At 39.9% G+C, this 17,464-nt stretch overlaps 1 protein-coding gene across 1 annotated transcript in view; it reads right to left on the bottom strand.

Annotated features, from left to right (window-relative positions):
• Positions 1-4,052: 4,052 nt before the first annotated feature.
• HDAC2 (histone deacetylase 2) overlaps positions 4,053-17,464 on the bottom strand; it is a 69,694-nt gene continuing 56,282 nt past the window's right edge. Inside the window, exons 11-14 of the mRNA XM_077487089.1 lie at positions 17,055-17,185; positions 12,205-12,360; positions 5,218-5,275; positions 4,053-4,367 (exon numbers count right to left, since the gene is read on the bottom strand). Coding sequence (XP_077343215.1) covers positions 4,337-4,367; positions 5,218-5,275; positions 12,205-12,360; positions 17,055-17,185 — 376 coding nt within the window. The 3' untranslated portion in view covers positions 4,053-4,336. The remainder of the gene's footprint in view (positions 4,368-5,217; positions 5,276-12,204; positions 12,361-17,054; positions 17,186-17,464) is intronic.

The raw sequence follows: 17,464 nt of genomic DNA, 5'->3' as shown, positions 1-17,464 counted from the left end.
TTAACCATCTTCCCTGTCCCTGCTGAAGAAAAGCAGGCCCAAACCATGATGCTGCCGCCACCATGTTTGACAGTGGGGATGGTGTGTTGAGGGTGATGAGCTGTGTTGCTTTTACGCCAAACATATCGTTTTGCATTGTGGGCAAAAAGTTTGATTTTGGTTTCATCTGACCAGAGCACCTTCTTCCACATGTTTGGTGTGTCTCCCAGGTGGCTTGTGGCAAACTTTAGATGAGACTTTTTATGGATATCTTTGAGAAATGGCTTTCTTCTTGCCACTCTTCCATAAAGGCCAGATTTGTGCAGTGTACGACTGTTGGGTCGTATGGACACTCTCCCACCTCAGCTGTAGTTCTCTGCAGTTCATCCAGAGTGATCATGGGCCTCTTGGCTGCATTTCTGATCAGTCTTCTCCTTGTCTGAGCTGAAAGTTTAGAGGGACAGCCAGGTCTTGGTAGATTTGCAGTGGTCTGATACTCCTTCCATTTCAAAATGATCGCTTGCACAGTGCTCCTTGGGATGTTTAAAGCTTGGGAAATCTTTTTGTATCCAAATCCAGCTTTAAACTTCTCCACAACAGTATTACGGACCTGCCTGGTGTGTTCCTTGGTCTTCATGATGCTCTCTGCGCTTTCAACAGAACCCTGAGACTATCACAGAGCAGGTGCATTTATACAGAGACTTGATTACACACAGGTGGATTCTATTTATCACCATCAGTCATTTAGGACAACATTGGATCATTCAGAGATCCTCGCTGAACTTCTGGAGTGAGTTTGCTGCACTGAAAGTAAAGGGGCCGAATAATTTTGCATGCACCACTTTTCAGTTTTTTATTTGCTAAAAAAGTTTAAATTATCCAATAGATTTCGTTCAACTTCACAATTGTGTCCCACTTGTTGGTGATTCTTCACAAAAAATTAAAATTTTATATCTTTATGTTTGAAGCCTGAAATGTGGCAAAAGGTTGAAAAGATCAAGGGGGCCGAATACTTTCGCAAGGCTCTGTATATCTCTTCTGTCTGTTATTCTCAGAGTGGATTAGATATTTTGCTCCCTAACCATATAGTTGGTTATTTATATGTACCACTGCATTGAGATATTTAAGAATAAATTGTCTTTTTTTAAACTTTACATATTAACTAAATTATACACCACACTTTTTTTTTTAAAGGTTATTATCCGATTAATCGAAACAATAATCGGCCAACTAATCGATTGTGAAAATAATCGTTAGTTGCAGCCCTAGTTCTGATGGTGTGTGAGCTACAGCAGCACAGGATTGGTTGCCAAATTTGGATTGCAAGATGAGTGCAGCACGTTATCAGAAAATACTGGGGGAAGATTTGTATTTATCAGCCTGGAAGCCGAAAATGTGTAACACTTGCACTTTCCAACTAATCCTTCAGTGGTTGCAGCACAAAAAAAAAAAAAAAAAAGTAAACACACGGAAGTGGCCATCACAATCTCCTGACCTTTATTATTATTGAGTCACTTTGGGGAGATCTCTTATGCCACATACACACGACCGGACTTTCCGGCAGACTAGGTCCGACAGGATGAGTCAAGACAATCCAATAGTGTGTGGGCTAATCCGATCGTTTTTCTTTTTTTAAAAATCTGATGGACCTAGAAATAGAACATGTTTCAAAGCTGTCCGACGGACTCGATTCCTATTGGAAAAAACGTTTGTCTGTATGCTGGTCCAACGGACCAAATACGACGCAAGGGAAGCTATTGGCTACTGGCTATTGAACTTCCTTTTTTAGTCCCGTCTTATGTCATCACATTCAAAACAAACCCAAGTCCCTTCGTTTCCTAAAGTCCGTGGGAAGACCATAGGACCTAGTCTGCCGGAAAAAGTATATATTTTCCACCTCCTGCTATAAAACATATACAATCAAAAATTAAAACAAAACACATTAATGAATTTAGGCCAAAATTTATTTTGCTACATGTCTTTGGTTAAAAAAAAAATCCTAATAAATTTATATTATTTGATTTGCATGAAAATTAGCTTTTGGTATAGATACTGCAATTATTTTTTTTTATACTGGTAATGGCGGTGATCGACAACTTTTAATGGGACTATGATAGTGCGAAAGGCAATCTGACGCTGGGTGGGAACTGAATTACTGACAATGACATCACCAGTGATACCAATACAGTGATCAGTGCTAATACTATACACGGTCAGTGTATTAATGGCACCGACTGGGAAGGGGTTAACATCTAGGAGCAATGAAAGGGTCAACAGTGTGCCTAACAAGTGTAATATGTGCTGCTTTTACTGGTAGATGTGGTTGATTTTTCTTTCTGCTCTGTGCCTAGAGCCTTGTGCTAGTAAACGCAGGGCTCTGTACTGTGTTTTGCCAAGCCGATTAGCAGGGTCCAACCATAAATCATTGTCTGGAACCTGCTGACCAATTTGTGCTGTACCAAATCAAAGCACAGATAGAGTGACGGGCGTGGGTGCACCCCCTACCTGGAAATGCCAGATCATGTACATATACATGATCCAGCTCAGAGCCCCCGCCCCGTTGTATATGTGCATGGGGCAGTCTGAAAGTAGTTGACAACAAAGGGCAATCAAATTTTTGAAAATAATCATTTTATTATCATCCCTAGTTTTAATACGTTTAATAATCGAGTCATTCTTTGATACCTAAAAGTTTAATGTAAATCACATCTGCCTGGGGTTTTTAAACCCTTAGGAACCATTACATTACAACCACACAGCAAGACCAAAGTCAGCGACAGCCAGTGTTAAATCAGGGACCAACAAGCTAGTAAAAGAAAATCTCCAAACGCTGCTGATGACCTCTGATATACAGGAAGCTTGATAATGGTCCTGACAAAAAATCAGCAAAAATTGCTGTTAAATAACCATGCGATACAGGCACATTATTGTGGTAAAAACAACTGCAAAGGATTCTATTCATAAATTAGGTATTCTTTACTTTCATCTTTACCTTTTGCACAACAGGGTCAAAAAGTCCTAGAAAACAACAAAAAGGTATAATGTAGCTTCTCTTAAAAAAAAACAGAAGAAACTTGTCCTGTCTAAGCAAACTGATATCTGAGGAAGGAAAAAGCTGACAAACTGGTAATGTTGGTCCATTGTTCAAATATAATACCAGGATTTTTATAAAAAAGGCAAAAAAAAAAAAATAAAAATAAAAAAAAAGGAGATATTTATAATAAAAGTGGTTGTAATGGCAGAAGTTTTTTTTTACCTTCATGCTTTCTATACATGAAGGTAAAAAGCCTTCTGTGTGCAGCAGACCCCCCCGCCCCCCCAATACCTGAGCCCCCGCTCGATCCACCACGAGAGCCTTGCATCTCATCAGGGACTCGCAATTGGCTTTTGGCAGCAGCGAGAGCCATTGGCTCCCACTGTTGTCAATCACAGTCAGTGAGCCAATCAGGAACGGATACACAGAACCGCGGCTCGGGAGCATGTCTGCATGGGTGCCCACACAGCAAGCTGCTTGGCGGGGGGAGAGGCCAGGAGCGCCGGTGTGGGTCCCCGAGATGAGGAGGATCCGGGATGCTCTGTACAAAACCATTGCAGAGAGCAGGTAATAACACGTTTGCTATTAAAAAACAAAAGTTACTTTCTCTGAACTAAGCACCATAGTTTACAAAAAACACAATATTCACTGGCACGCATTTTGATAAAGCTGCACTTCCATCCTATGTTTAATTCACTTGGTTACATGCCAACAAAATTGAAGGCCTCAGCAGTAATACTAAAGATCATGAGGACACGAGACGTAAGCTTAATAAACTGTAGAGAGGCACTTGTCCAGTACCATTGGTGCCAAGAAGTGAGCTATCTGTGCTGCTCGTCATGCAGTGGTCGTTTCAATTGCATATTTTTTTTTTTAAATTAGGTTTAAAGACTCTGCATATGCTAAAACCTACACAAAATACACAGTATTCAATACACTTTCGATTGATCAGTATAAATAACTGAACATAGTAAGGCTGGTATAATTATAAGCGACTCAATTGTTAACATTTTCTGAAATCATAACAAACAGCAGCTAATAAAGGCAAAAAAGGCATTTTAATAGATCAGTTTAAGACATGAAACATAATAACACATTCATCTTAAATACTATTACATAAAGCAAGGCAAAGATAAGAAATGTTGCTCCGTAATTAGAAAACTCAATAAGACCTGCCAGGAAAACGATACCGTTTTACAATAAATACGGTCCATGCCAAGTGCTACAGGGGTAGATCAGAAGTCTCTTGTCAAGAAAAAGTGAGGGATGAGGCAGACTCTACTTTCATCTCTGAACACAGCATCCTGAAGACATCCTGAAAACTCAGGGATTGCTTGGCTGATCTGACTTGACACTGTTAATGAGAGTGAAAAAAAAAAGAGAAATGGATATAAAACATATTTCTAAAAGACTCTAAAGCAGCCTTTCTCAACCAGGGTTCCGCCAGAGGTCTCTGCTGGGTGCACACAGATTGAAATTAATCCGATTCAGTAGGAACCGGACAAATTTTGATCAATGTGTAGCCCTGTCTGGTCAACAGAAGTCGACCATTAGACAGGCGTTGGTCAAACGATCCTGCTGGAAACCAATGGCTGCAGCGCTGATCACTGTATTTTGACAGGAGTACTTGCTGTCAGAATACAATATCGCAGCAGGGAAGATCCCTGCATTAATATTGCTCATGTGGATGTACGAATCTGAGTTTCTTTTTTCTTGCTAGCCCACTGGCTGAATGAAAAAAGAAAAAAAAAAAAAAAAAAAACTGTGTACCCAGATTGATTTCCTTGGGCAATGAGCAACTTCTGCCTCTTAGATGAATAAGCAATGACTACAGTTATCTTTTTTAGCTATGTGTAAGGGGGAATTCTTCCCAATGGTGACAAATGTACTGTGACCATAGTGATTAGCAGCAGGGGCTCCATAAATGCCCAGAAAAATATTTAAAGGGTCACATGTTAAAAAGGTTGAGAAAGGTTGCTTTAAAGCAATGTTTCTCATGAGTGCCAAAAATACAAGTTTTCCAAACCTCTCAAAGAAGCAATTGTCTTGTTTACTGGTAATAACCTGAAAGCAATACTACAATAATTATGTCACTAGGGATTTTGTAACAATATCTGCCAAGGACCAGAGTTAAGGAACACTGCTTTAAAATTTCAAAGAAGAAGAAAGAAAAAAAAAAAAAAAAGAACACAAAAAAAAGTTACCCTTTAGTGTCCATTTTCTCCACAGTATTGTCTTTAGATTTATCTTCTTCTTTCACGTCTAAGAACAAAAACAAGTGTTATTCTTGACTTTGTGTGTGCTACAAGACATAGATAAGTAAGAAAACCAAGTTATAGGCATGACTGTGTAAAAACAACTATTTTATTTGACATTTTAAGCTAAAGGCGGTTCATAATTGAGACGGCAGAATGACCGAGTACACATGTGAAATTCCAATAAATAATAAAAAATAAAAAAATAGGTCAAAAACTCAAGTAGGATAAAGAACTAGGTACTCCTTTAAATCTGATTTAGATAAATCAAACTAACTAGTTTGTAAAATGAGCCATATGCAATTTCACTTTATTGGCCAAGTGTATGTTCTTGGGCACTCAATCTTTTAGAGAAGCCCATATTTATGCAGGCTCAACCAGGTACATGTATGCTTAAAGTGAGCCTGCCATTCCCTGAAAATGCCTAAAGTAGTAACAGGGGTGTAGACACTTTTTTTAGACTCTTCAAATTGGTGTCACTATGAAGTCACAGGCCCAGGCTGCACTCAAGACTAGATTTCTCCCAAAGCTATTGTTAAAGTGGTTGTAAACCTCAGACATGAAATATGAGCAAAGCATATCCCTATAGTGTGTACTTGTCTCAGTCCAGAGCACCAAGTGTAATTTCTGTTTGTGGACTTGTTCCTATGCTATAAGCATGAGTCACCTCTGATGAATTTTCCTGACACCAAGAGACAAAGGGTGACAGGGGAGGGAACTCCAGCAGTTTCAGTTCTATTGCTGTGTGCAGGGGGTGTGTACCTTTACTCCAATCAGCACTCAGAGCTCTCCTCACAGATGTAACCTCAGCTTTCCACTCCCTGCTTTTCAGAGAGGCGATATCCTGTGAAAAATTCTGCACTTTGAACGGATGTAGGGGGAAGAGAGCTAGATAAACAGGTACAAATTATGCAGGCGTAGCTTTCATCTCTGTATCACTGGAGGCCAGTCACTTTAGTGGGTATATGTAAGGGTTTACAACTGCTTTAAGGCATTTCTTCTCCTGGCGCTAAGGCTGGGTACACACGGGACAAATATTGCCTGGTTCAACAGAAACTGGCCAACAATTAATCGGTGTATATGGAAGCCTGTCTGAAAGAAAGCAGGTCTAATGATGTCCTGACAAGTGTGTTCTTGCACCACGGGGAGGGGGGCTGGGTTCCCTGGTCAGAATACAATGGCACAGCAGGGGAGATTGCTGCTCTATGCGTTTCTGTAACTTGACATCTGAAGAGGGATAGGAGACTCCCGTGGGTTGCATGAAAAAGAAAAAAAACCTGACAGCTCCAGTCGGGTGTCGCTGCACTAACATGCAAGGTTAGTCCTGCGATCTCCCCCGCTGAGCTGTTGTGTTCTGACAGGGGGACCCCCCCCACCCCGAACAATCTGATCAGCGCTCTCTGCCATGGGCTGAGTGCTCTGATCGAGAGTTGGTCAGCTGCTGGTTTTCCAGCATGCACATCCGACAGACTAACATGCTCGCGGGCAGAATGTCGTCCAGTATTTTTTGTACCAACAAATGTCTCCTGACATTCTGGACATGGGTACGGGGCTTAAGAAGTGAAAAGGAGTTAGGAATACAATTGTGAAAAAAATAAATAAATGTACATACCTGTATACAGTTACACATACTTCATATTAATTGTATACACATTTACATGCAGATCTAATCGACTAGCCAAAATAACAGGGGTTAGGGCAAAATTTCTCTTCCAGGGCATAAACATTTGCAGCAACAGTTTTTAAATGCTATTTATTAAACAAAACAAGAACACTCATATTTGCATGCAATGCAGCAATATTGCCTCTATGAATGTTTTAGGCCAGATCAGGTTTAATTAGTAAACAAGGCTGGTACACTGAAACTGCAAGTGGCTCATCTAATCCATTACAATTTCTTTGATCACGCCACATCAGAAGGAAATAATACACAGCTCTGCATACTAACTGGGCATTCAGCGATTTATGAGCAAACCACAAATGTATCCAATATTGATGCCTGGCTACAGTGACTGATTGATGGGCTGAAATTTGTAAGCAACACTACCTATCTGAGCAATAGTTGTAAATGACAAGAAAACAAAAGTAAAGGGCTAAACATGGCCAGCAAAGCATTTCACATGTGCAGAGATTTCCCAACATGCCGACCCCCCCAAAGTTGGGAAGGAAAATTGCAGCAGGTCTTAGAAGATAAGAGCGCTTCTTCCACAAGATCACCCCTTTTCTTCCCTACATTCAGACACAATAAGCCTCACAAACGGATACTTACTGGTCTTAAGGCCCAAAGAACTTCCAATCAGAGCAGAGAATAAAATGGCAAGTGCTTACAAACAGTATGCAATGTCCTACAATGGAATGTATATGGCTGAATAAAGCCAAAGGTTCTTTGGGCTTTAAACTGTTTATCACCAATTGCTAGAAGAAGCTCATTTGCAGAAAAAAACTTGGATGTTGCCAAGATAAAACGAATTCTTTAATCTTATATTTTATTCCCACGAAAAGGGAATGCTTTTTAGCTTTCCCACACAATGCATAATTTTGTGTACTAAAAATATTCCCCCGCTGAACCTGGGTCTAATGAGCTGAAGCACGCGCATTCAAAATGCAGCAGAAACAGCAAGCAATCCCTCCATTAGTTCAGTAGTGTGCCATTCTTTTATTCTGAAGATCAATTAAACACTATATAAAAGGCCAATTCTGCGGTAAACAAGTATTCTAATACACCAAGAAATGATTGCGCTTGCATAAAAATGGCTGCAGAAGAACTGCTTGGTTTCACCAATTTCAATTTGCTATCGTCTTATAAACTTACCACTTGACCCTAGTGTAATGTGGGTACCCCCCCCTCCAAACAGGGAAGATATATTTATGCAATCCACAAAGATCCCTCTCCAACTGACAAATCAGTGATAGAAGTCAGTCATGTACTGCCAGAACCAAATTCTCAAAACTTTTTTGCCCAGCTACAAACTTCTGCTACCTTTGTATAATTGACTGTTATGACGGCCATTGCTGATCCTATTGTTATTACCTATATAACTACTGTGATGATGTGCCTCAATTTATTATGTCCTCAGGGTATCCTTATGTTCTTAGTTCATAGGTGCAGTAGGGACCTAGATACTGTCATTAAGAGTCACTAAGTTTGCTGGATGGTCCTTTGACCTTTGGAAATGTGTGAGCTACATCTGCACCCAATCTTAATAGCACAATGTTGTGTTGGGTAATGCACTTTTGTATTGCATCTGATATTATACTGTTCTTGCTGATATCCAAGACAATATTTGTGACTTGTGTTTGACACTGCTGTGCAATTTCTTGCTTGTTGGATATCATTGCTCTTTCCTTTTTTCCCCCTCAATAACGTTATCTGTTAACTAAAAACAAAAATCCAAACTTACATCCAGGTATATAAGGTGCAGCTCTAACATGGAGGAAAAACCAATGTGCAAATGTGTACAGATTCTGCAGGATGGCTGTAGATGTCAAACTACTACCATCCTACAGAATCTGTATACATCTGCACATTAGTTTTTTTCCTCCATATAAAACAGCACCTTACATACCTGAATGTAAGCTTTCATATTTGTTTTATATAAAATGTTACCATGTTTGACTGACTCCAGGGCTCCAGCTACGGTCTTGTCTTTCACATGTTGCTGAAGAGCTTTTCCTGATCTATTGTGCCGAACTGCGGAACAGTTTGGATTCATCCCTCTCTACTCATCCCCGATTTATTCCTATGACTTCCACAACAGACTGCTGATCTCTCTGACCGATCATCTGACCTAAAAACCTTGAGCCTTTAGAATCAATTTTAATCATAGCTAACTTAAATGTAACCAGCCAATAAAATACTTTTCCTCCCACTCCAAAAACGAGGGGCAATAATTGAGAACACCTGTACGCACAAATGAAATACACCATAAAAAGGTGATCCGAGCTGAAGCAGGTACCTGCCAAAACCAGGTACCCGCTCTAGAGGTCGACCGATATATCGGCCGGCCGATATATCGGCCGATATTTGCCGTTTTTTGAATAATCGGCATCGGCCGATTTGTGCTGATAAAAAGCCGATTTAGAACTACAGCGGGACTTTGAAATGACTTCTGTATAGAATGGTCTAAGTTGACTGAGTCGTCATAGCAACACTTTCCTCCTCTCTGGGCAGGCTGCCAAGAAAAGAACAGAAAGATACAATGTTTACACTTGAATGAATTAAGTCATCTCTGTGTGTAGAAGTTCTCAGTTTAACCATTTAAAGACTAAATCTTTTCTGACACTTGTTGCTTACAAGTAAAAAATCCTGTATTTTCTGCCAGAAAATCACTTAGACCCCCCAAAAATTATATATATTTTTTTAGCAGAGATCCTAGGGAATAAAATAGCGGTTGTTGCAATATTTTATGTCACACGGCATTTGCACAGAGGTCTTTCAAATGCATTTTTTTGGGAAAAAAATACACCATTTAAAAAATAAAAATAAAATAAAAACAGTAAAGTTAGCCCATTTTTTTTTTTTTGTCCAAAAGTTTTGACTACCCGTTTTATTTTATCTAAATCATACATACAAGTAAACTGATTGGAGGTTTGTTTTGTTTAATAAATGTTTAAGTGTAAGAAATTTTCTGTATCACGTATGAAGGCCGCTTTCACACTGGAGCGGGCAGGCGTTGATGGTAAAACGCAAGTTTTAGCGGCTCTTTACCATCATTTTAGCGGTGCTATTTGGCTGCTAGTGGGGCACATATAACCCAGCTAGCGGCCAAGGAAGAGGTTAAATGCGCCCATGAAGCACCGCTGCCAAATCGCATTGCATGCGCTTCGGCAGTGGTGCCCATTCATATCAATGGGCAGGAGTGGTGGAGGAGCGGTATACACCACTCCAAACGTGCTGCTTGCAGGACTTTTTTTTTTAAGATCCTGCCAGTGCATCGCCTCAGTGTGAAAGCACTCTGTCTTTCACACAGACTGCAGGGGAGCCATTTTACAGGCACTTTACAGGCGCTATTTTTAGCCCAAAAGCGCCTTAAAACGCCCCAGTGGGAAAGGTGTGTTAGATCAAGGGGGATTAAAAATAAATAAATAAATAAAATAAAATCGGCCTAACATATCGGCCCAAAAAAATCGGCATCATATATCGGCCGCCATGATTTCTAAATATCGGCATCGGCCAGAGAAAAACCCATATCGGTCGACCTCTAACCCGCTCTCCCCCCACAAAGCAAAACAAAACACAAATGCCAAAGAGGAGCAAGAGAGGTCTTAAAGCGCAACTTCCCCTTTTGGGAGAAGTACTGTTTTAACTTCATCCACAATCTGTTGGAGTTCTACAGAAGTCTCTGCTTCAATAAATCGCAGCTGCAATGGCTTTAGCTCTCGGAATATACCACAAAGGGTAACCTCTCTCCTGTAATCTATTCTGTACACACACCGCTTCTTTTTCAAAAAGAACAACGTCTTCTTGCTCTAATGAATTCACCTACTAGAACTATTGGGCATAAAAATTACATTTAGCTTGTTATTATTAAAGTATTTCACCAACAGTTCCAACTCACCACACATCACCAAAAGATCATTAATAGACATCCCATACCACATAATAGACTGTCCAAAGAATCTTATTTGTTAAGACCTGCATGGTTCAAATCTGTATAACATTTCTAGAAGTTACATTTCCCACAACTAAACAAACTGCAATGTTTGTTCAGCCTGGTTCTTTGCATTTGCTACTATGAAGAGTAGGGTTTGTGGGTTTCTACCAAAGACCCATTTGAAAAGCTGCAACAGCCCCTGTAGAGAGTGTTCCATGAAGTCGTCATACAGAAGTGAAGATGCAGTACACAGTATTCCCCTCCCTCCTGGGAACCTTTGCCCAAGCAAGGCTTGGGACTAAAAAATAATAATTTGGGAGTATTACAAACATGTTATATAGGGTGACATGGAAAAAGAGAAGCCAATGCCTAAGGTTCCTCTTATTCTTAGAGCAATGTGATGTCACTAGGGCAAAGAATTGGCCTTTCACTGAAAGGCTGGACATAGGAAGTTAAAGCATGCTGTATACATAAACCGAGAGGAAGATGCTTTTTGTGATATACAAGTGAAGGCGGATGACCAGGGTTTTCTAGAGATAAACCACTTATAGGCAAAATCATAGCCACCAGACATAATACTGTTTCCCCCAAGAAATACAGAAAACAGCTTGAATCTGCCTGGTTGGTATAATCAATGCATCCATTTTCTATACTGACAGCTACAGATCACAAAGCATCGAATACGAAACATTGTAAACTACAGTGGAATAAAATAGGTTTTTCCTATGAGACTGCAATATATGTATGAAAGATGAAGCTTATTGGCCAAAACAAAGGAAGTGTTTGACAATAAGCCAAACTAGTTCATCACACATGAGAAACTTGGTAAAGGGATACTTTAGCGTAAAGAAAGTCTGAATGTAGAGTGATAAATATACAGCCATTTCACACGGACAGCAATAGGATGGTAAAAACAGGCAGTTGATCTGCATTTTATTTTACCTCCCAACCTAAATCTCAACATGTGTATGAGTTGGTACACATGCAGCGGCCCCTGATGCTTTGCCTAGTGGTAACTTTAACGTGGCCTGTAAAACTTGCCCATTGGAGTCAATAGGAAGACAATGCAACTACAAGCCAAATGCTTGGTTTGCGGTTCTGGCACAATATTTCAATACAAAATCCATTATTTAAAAAAAATAAATAAAAAAAACTTTTAGGAGGCAGCAGCATCACCACCTGAATGCCTGAAAACCATTGCTTAACCACCCTCTGCAAAACGTTTCAAACTGCTTTTCAGAAGATAGCAGAGACTGAAGTCCATTTGAATGAGACCATAAGAAAGAAAAATATGCACAGATGTGAAAAAGTTGTATTATGATCTGACTCCAGATGTACTAACCCGATTTTTTGTCGTCATTTTCCTTTTTGTCCTCTTCGAGTCTCGCTTTTTTTGTTCCCTTTTTATGATCAGCAACATTACGTCTTCCCCCTTCACCTTCATCCTCAGAGTCTGAAAACTCTTCTTCGCAGGCTATCCGCTTGTCAGAAGCTCGTACTATAATATGGAATTGACAGAACAAAATACGATAGTAAGGCTCCACAAAACACATGAATACATTTTTAATGAAGTTAGAAAAGGTCAAATCAACCCCTAAGAAAAGTCAATAAACATTTTCATGGTTATGTCAACTCGATTATTGATTATTCTAACTGAAGTTGGCATACTGACTCCATTTATTTCAAAGGTAAACTGTTTTATTTTTCTACCAGTTTGAAAGGTAACTTCTCGCAATGCTCGAGGGAAAGACCATACATGCTCTGGTATAAAGTGTTTAAAGACTAGAGAGTTCCAAGCACCACTTCTCACTTGCATACAAAGGTTTATTAAGCATGGCTATAAATTGTCCAATAATCAAAATCCCTATTTGGGCACGGTTTGCAAATATAGGGCTGTTTCTGATCACCCAAGCTTGTTGAAAAAGTATTATTATGAACAATTTTGTCACAACTAAAGTACTGTTCTTACTTGTATCAGCATCATTTGACAATCCTGCCAGGTCCAGTGACTAGCACCTAAGGTAGGCAATTATTGCTTTGTCCATGGATCTTGTAAAAGATACCTATGGTGGGTACCCCCAATCATCAGATGCAAAGAATTATCCTAATACTATGAATCATTCATGTCCACCAAATAGTACAAACTAACATAGCTACTAAAGGGAGGAGGCCTGAAATCTCCTGTAGTCGATTTCGGTTGAGTTGAATAATACCAGAGACGAGACCCAAGATCTTAGGCCGTGTCTATAATCAGAGCCTCGGAATCGAGCAAATTCTCCTTAGCAGTAAACTCTATCTGTAGTTTGATTGTCAAACAAATAATGATGAGATGGGGAGGGACTTAAACTCAGCTAGAATGAAAAAGCCAAAGCACTTTACAATCCGAATCTAGGATTCAGGATCCTCCTGGAGCATAATGGAATATGAACACTAATAAACTTGCTTCTGCATTGGTAGCAACATTTGTGTATACAAATGGTGGACAAGACAAGTTCACTTTATTCTAAAGTTTTAGCTGCGGAAATGAAACCTATGCTGAGAGAAGCATCTAGTGTTTTCAGAAGGAGAGGTCAGCAAAGGTGATTCCATTTGGTTCAACCAAAACCAATCGCTCAGGTCGAAACCGCTTTACTAATGTTCCTCCGACAAACGCCAGCTACTGTTGGACCGGCTGCCTTACAAATGGGCCGAATGTCAGTAATTGTTTATTGAACCGGCCAATGTCACCCGACATTCGACCTGTGTGTACTAGGCTTTAGGCTGCTGTTAAATTCACAGTGACAAAACATTTTGTTTGGTTTACGAACTGAAAGTGATAAAGTACAGCAATCACTTTCTTACTTTATTTCATTTCACGCATAAAAAAAAATAAAAAAATAAAAATAAACTAAAAACAAAATACTTCTTTCCCCAAAATAGATAAGGAACACTTCTAAGCACCATCTACAACTCCATTGGGTAACAGTCTCATGCATCTCAAAAAAAATACATCTATGAATGAACAGATTGATTATGGATTATTAATGCCTCCAACATTCGGGCATGCGAGGAAAAATTCAGATAAATAATCTGTTCATTACCACTCATCTCAAATAAGTCTCTCAATAAATCCAATGGTGTCAGTGTATAGCAAAGCGTGGCTCAAAATTATTTCCAGTGACGTTAAGATAAACCTGACTTGCAGTGTATTTACACTTTCGCAGCCGAACTGGGATATGACCTGCTTCATATTTATTACATGTTCCCTTCACATAAGAAAAAATACTTAAAATTGCTGCTAATATTTTGACTTCTACTCTTCTGAAAACTTTAGAAAAATACTGGCAAACAGTACAGGACTTGTATTCACTGACCATGGATTATATGCAATCAACCTTCAGGTGATTGGACACTGACCAACAAAAACTTGACAGTGCCACTAGTCCACGCTCACAGAATCCAGTTTTTATGCAAGCATTGCATCTATGCCTTTTGTATATTTATGTATATAATAAAGCAGCGACCATAGAAGACAGATGGGGGGGGCGCTATATACACTGTACTACAATATATGGAGTTTACAGGCAATCAAAATTCCTGTTAGCCTAATCATACAGTACAGGGTGTATGGCTTGTATTCATAGACATCAGATGTCTCAAAGCAATAAACAAACAGAGGGGTGGGCAACAACACAGAAATCAAAGCTGCCAGCAGGCCCACATAAGACAATGGTTCAATAACCTATATAAAAACACTCAGATGACAGCTTGAAGCTCCTTGTGGCCAAGCTCGAATCATCCGATCCATGAACATCCACCTAGTAAACCTGAAGAATATGAGCAGAGGACCGAGTGTGGCCTTGCAAATCTGAGGGACACCAACAGACCTGGTGGAATAAGCTCTGATGGAACGCTTCCCTTAAAGGTATGGGCCCTAGAAATAAGTTAATCCACCTGCCAATGGTGGATTGAGGGGCAGGAGCCTGTAGGTAGGACAAAGACTCAGTCCGGAACAAAAGTTGTCACTGCCAGGTAGACCCCGACAGCTATTACATCCAAATAGTGTTGAGATACTTCCTTGGTATGTTTTGGGGCAGGGTATGCAACCGAGGACAATAAAACCCTGGGTAGAAAAGAGGTTCTTATTCTCAAGAATAAGAGGTTCTTATTCTCAAGAATAAGAGGTTCTTATTCTCAAGACCACCTTGTCCCGATGCAAGACAACAAAGGTCTCTTTACAGGAAAGGGCTGCCAGCTCAGCAACACCAAGATTACATGTGAGGTCTCCCAAAGGGATATGTCTAATCAGATCAAAGGGACTCAAGAGCCAGACACTAGCTAAGACCAAGTCAAAATACAAACAATAGAGTATTCCCTAGGACTCAGTTGTCTGCCCTCGCACAAGGCAAACTAATCCTTCCATGTGTGATGGTGGTAGATCTTGCAGGAGGTAGATGTTGTCACTCTGAATAAGGGGGGGGAGGGTAACCAAGTTAGAGATGACCTCTATCCTTCAGGACCAGGGTTTTGGCAACTATGCAATTAAAAGCCAGTGCTGACTTAGAGACAGGGTAGAATAGGGAGGCCAGTAGGTCAATTTGGTGTGATAAGGATCACCAGAACCCTTTCTACCTCCAACTTGCACAGCAATTGAGGGAGAATTGCTATCAGAGAGCAAACATATCAGCCTGCATGGAGACAAAGGAATCATCAAAGCATCCACTGTGAATATTGGAGGATGTCTGGCCCAGGCTACAAATCTGTTTGATGTTGAACCTGGTAAATCTGAATGTCCACTCTGGTTTCCCCCGCTTTTGACAGATTCCGAAAGATCTCTAGGTGCAGAAAGACTCCTCTGATTAGAAAGCTTGCCTGCCAAGGAAGTGGATGATAGAGAGATTTGGAATGTGACTTTCTGCCCAGGAGAGGATTCATTTTGTTTCTCTTAGATCAGCTGGACTTCCATTGTCCTGGGTGGTTTATGCAGGCCACTGTTGTGGCATTACCGATCTACAACCTGACTGGCTGATGGGGAGTCTTGATTCCTCTGACGGCGATGTTCCCTACACAGTTAGGGAGGATACACAAGGCCAATCCTCATGCAGTGCACTTTCAATTTGTGTGTGGATTTCCTTGGTCACTTAGTGTGTTTTGGCTGTAGAGAATCAGGTGCTATTGGCAAAGACTAGTTCGCACCACATGAGTTCGGCTTTCCCAAATTTGACTGCAAAAGTAGAACTACACTTTAGGATGTTTTTTAAAACAGTGTTCACGTGCAGAAACTTTGAGGTCTCTGCAAACACCTGTGTGTACACTATAAATAAAAACACCAGACTGACTACTACCTCACTAAATAACAAAGCTTATATGACACATCAAAATAAGGCAATCAAATTATATTTTGTTTAAAAACACATTTAATAGCTAAAGCACATAAAAAATCCTTGGCCGCTGAATAATTACAGTAACATACTGATGCCACAATGCTGCATATATAATGATTATTAGGTAATATTACAGGCTAAATGCAGTGTTCCAAAAAGTTCTATGCAAGGGCTAATTATAAAGTATACTTAGCCCTTGTGTAGAACTCTTTGGAACACTGAGGCAGGATCATTATAGGATCCTAGTCAACTTTAAAATGACTCTTTATACAGAATTGCTGTTTTAGCCTATACTATACTTAAAGTGATATTAAAGTTGTTTTTCTAAATAACAAACATGTTATACTTACCTGATTTTGCACAAAGCTCCCATGATGCTTCTCTTCTCAGGTCCCCCTCTAGCGCTCCTGGCCCCTCCCTTCTGCCAAGTGCCCCCAGAGCAAGCAGCTTGCAATGGGGGCACCTCAGCAGGCTCACTCTAGCATTCGAAAGTTAAATAAAAGGAGGCAAAAGACATGACATCAGCTCTAAGATACATGTATTTGAGGAGCACCACAGGATGCCTGTATTTAGGAGCCGCTGTTACATGACAAACATTTTAGGACTAGATCAGGTTCACTTTACAGGATAGCAAGTTAAGAATTTATTAGGACTGTTTAGTTTAAAATTGGGGGAAAAAAAACACCACCAACAACAATGTATGACAAAGTATTCTTAAATATCTAGCTGTGCCATTACTCAATGTTTTGTTTCGAAGTTCCTCTTTAAACAACTGAAAACTCAAATATATAAATACAGTCACTCTATTATAATTAGCAGTACTACTCACTAGAAATGCGCTTATCTGGGTCCTCGGCTTCTTCATCTCCACTGTCCTCCTGAATGGCATCTTCTGGTATAGCCTGCATTTGTACTCCAGGTGCATGGGGAAGCATACGCAAATTCTCAAATAAGCGCTGCCTAAAGTGAAAAATATAAAAAAATTGAAAAAGAGCAATTTTAAAATGTGTAATGCCACAAAATAATGTTCATTAAACAGAGCAAATTATGCCATTGAAACAGGATCTTCAATTTATTTCGGTATTTTTTTAACCACTTGCCTACTGGGCACTCTCAGCCCCTTCCTGCCAAGGCCAATTTTTAGATTTCAACACAGCCATGCAACACTACCCAAATTAACATTTTGAGAAAGAAAGAGCTTTCTTTTAATGGTATGTAATCAGTGTGTTTTTATTTTTT

Source organism: Lithobates pipiens, unplaced genomic scaffold (assembly GCF_037356315.1).
Source record: "Lithobates pipiens isolate NorthernLeopardFrog02 unplaced genomic scaffold, aLitPip1_a1.2 Scaffold_18, whole genome shotgun sequence".
NCBI lineage: Eukaryota > Metazoa > Chordata > Amphibia > Anura > Ranidae > Lithobates > Lithobates pipiens.
This window is presented reverse-complemented; position numbering and strand designations above follow the sequence as displayed.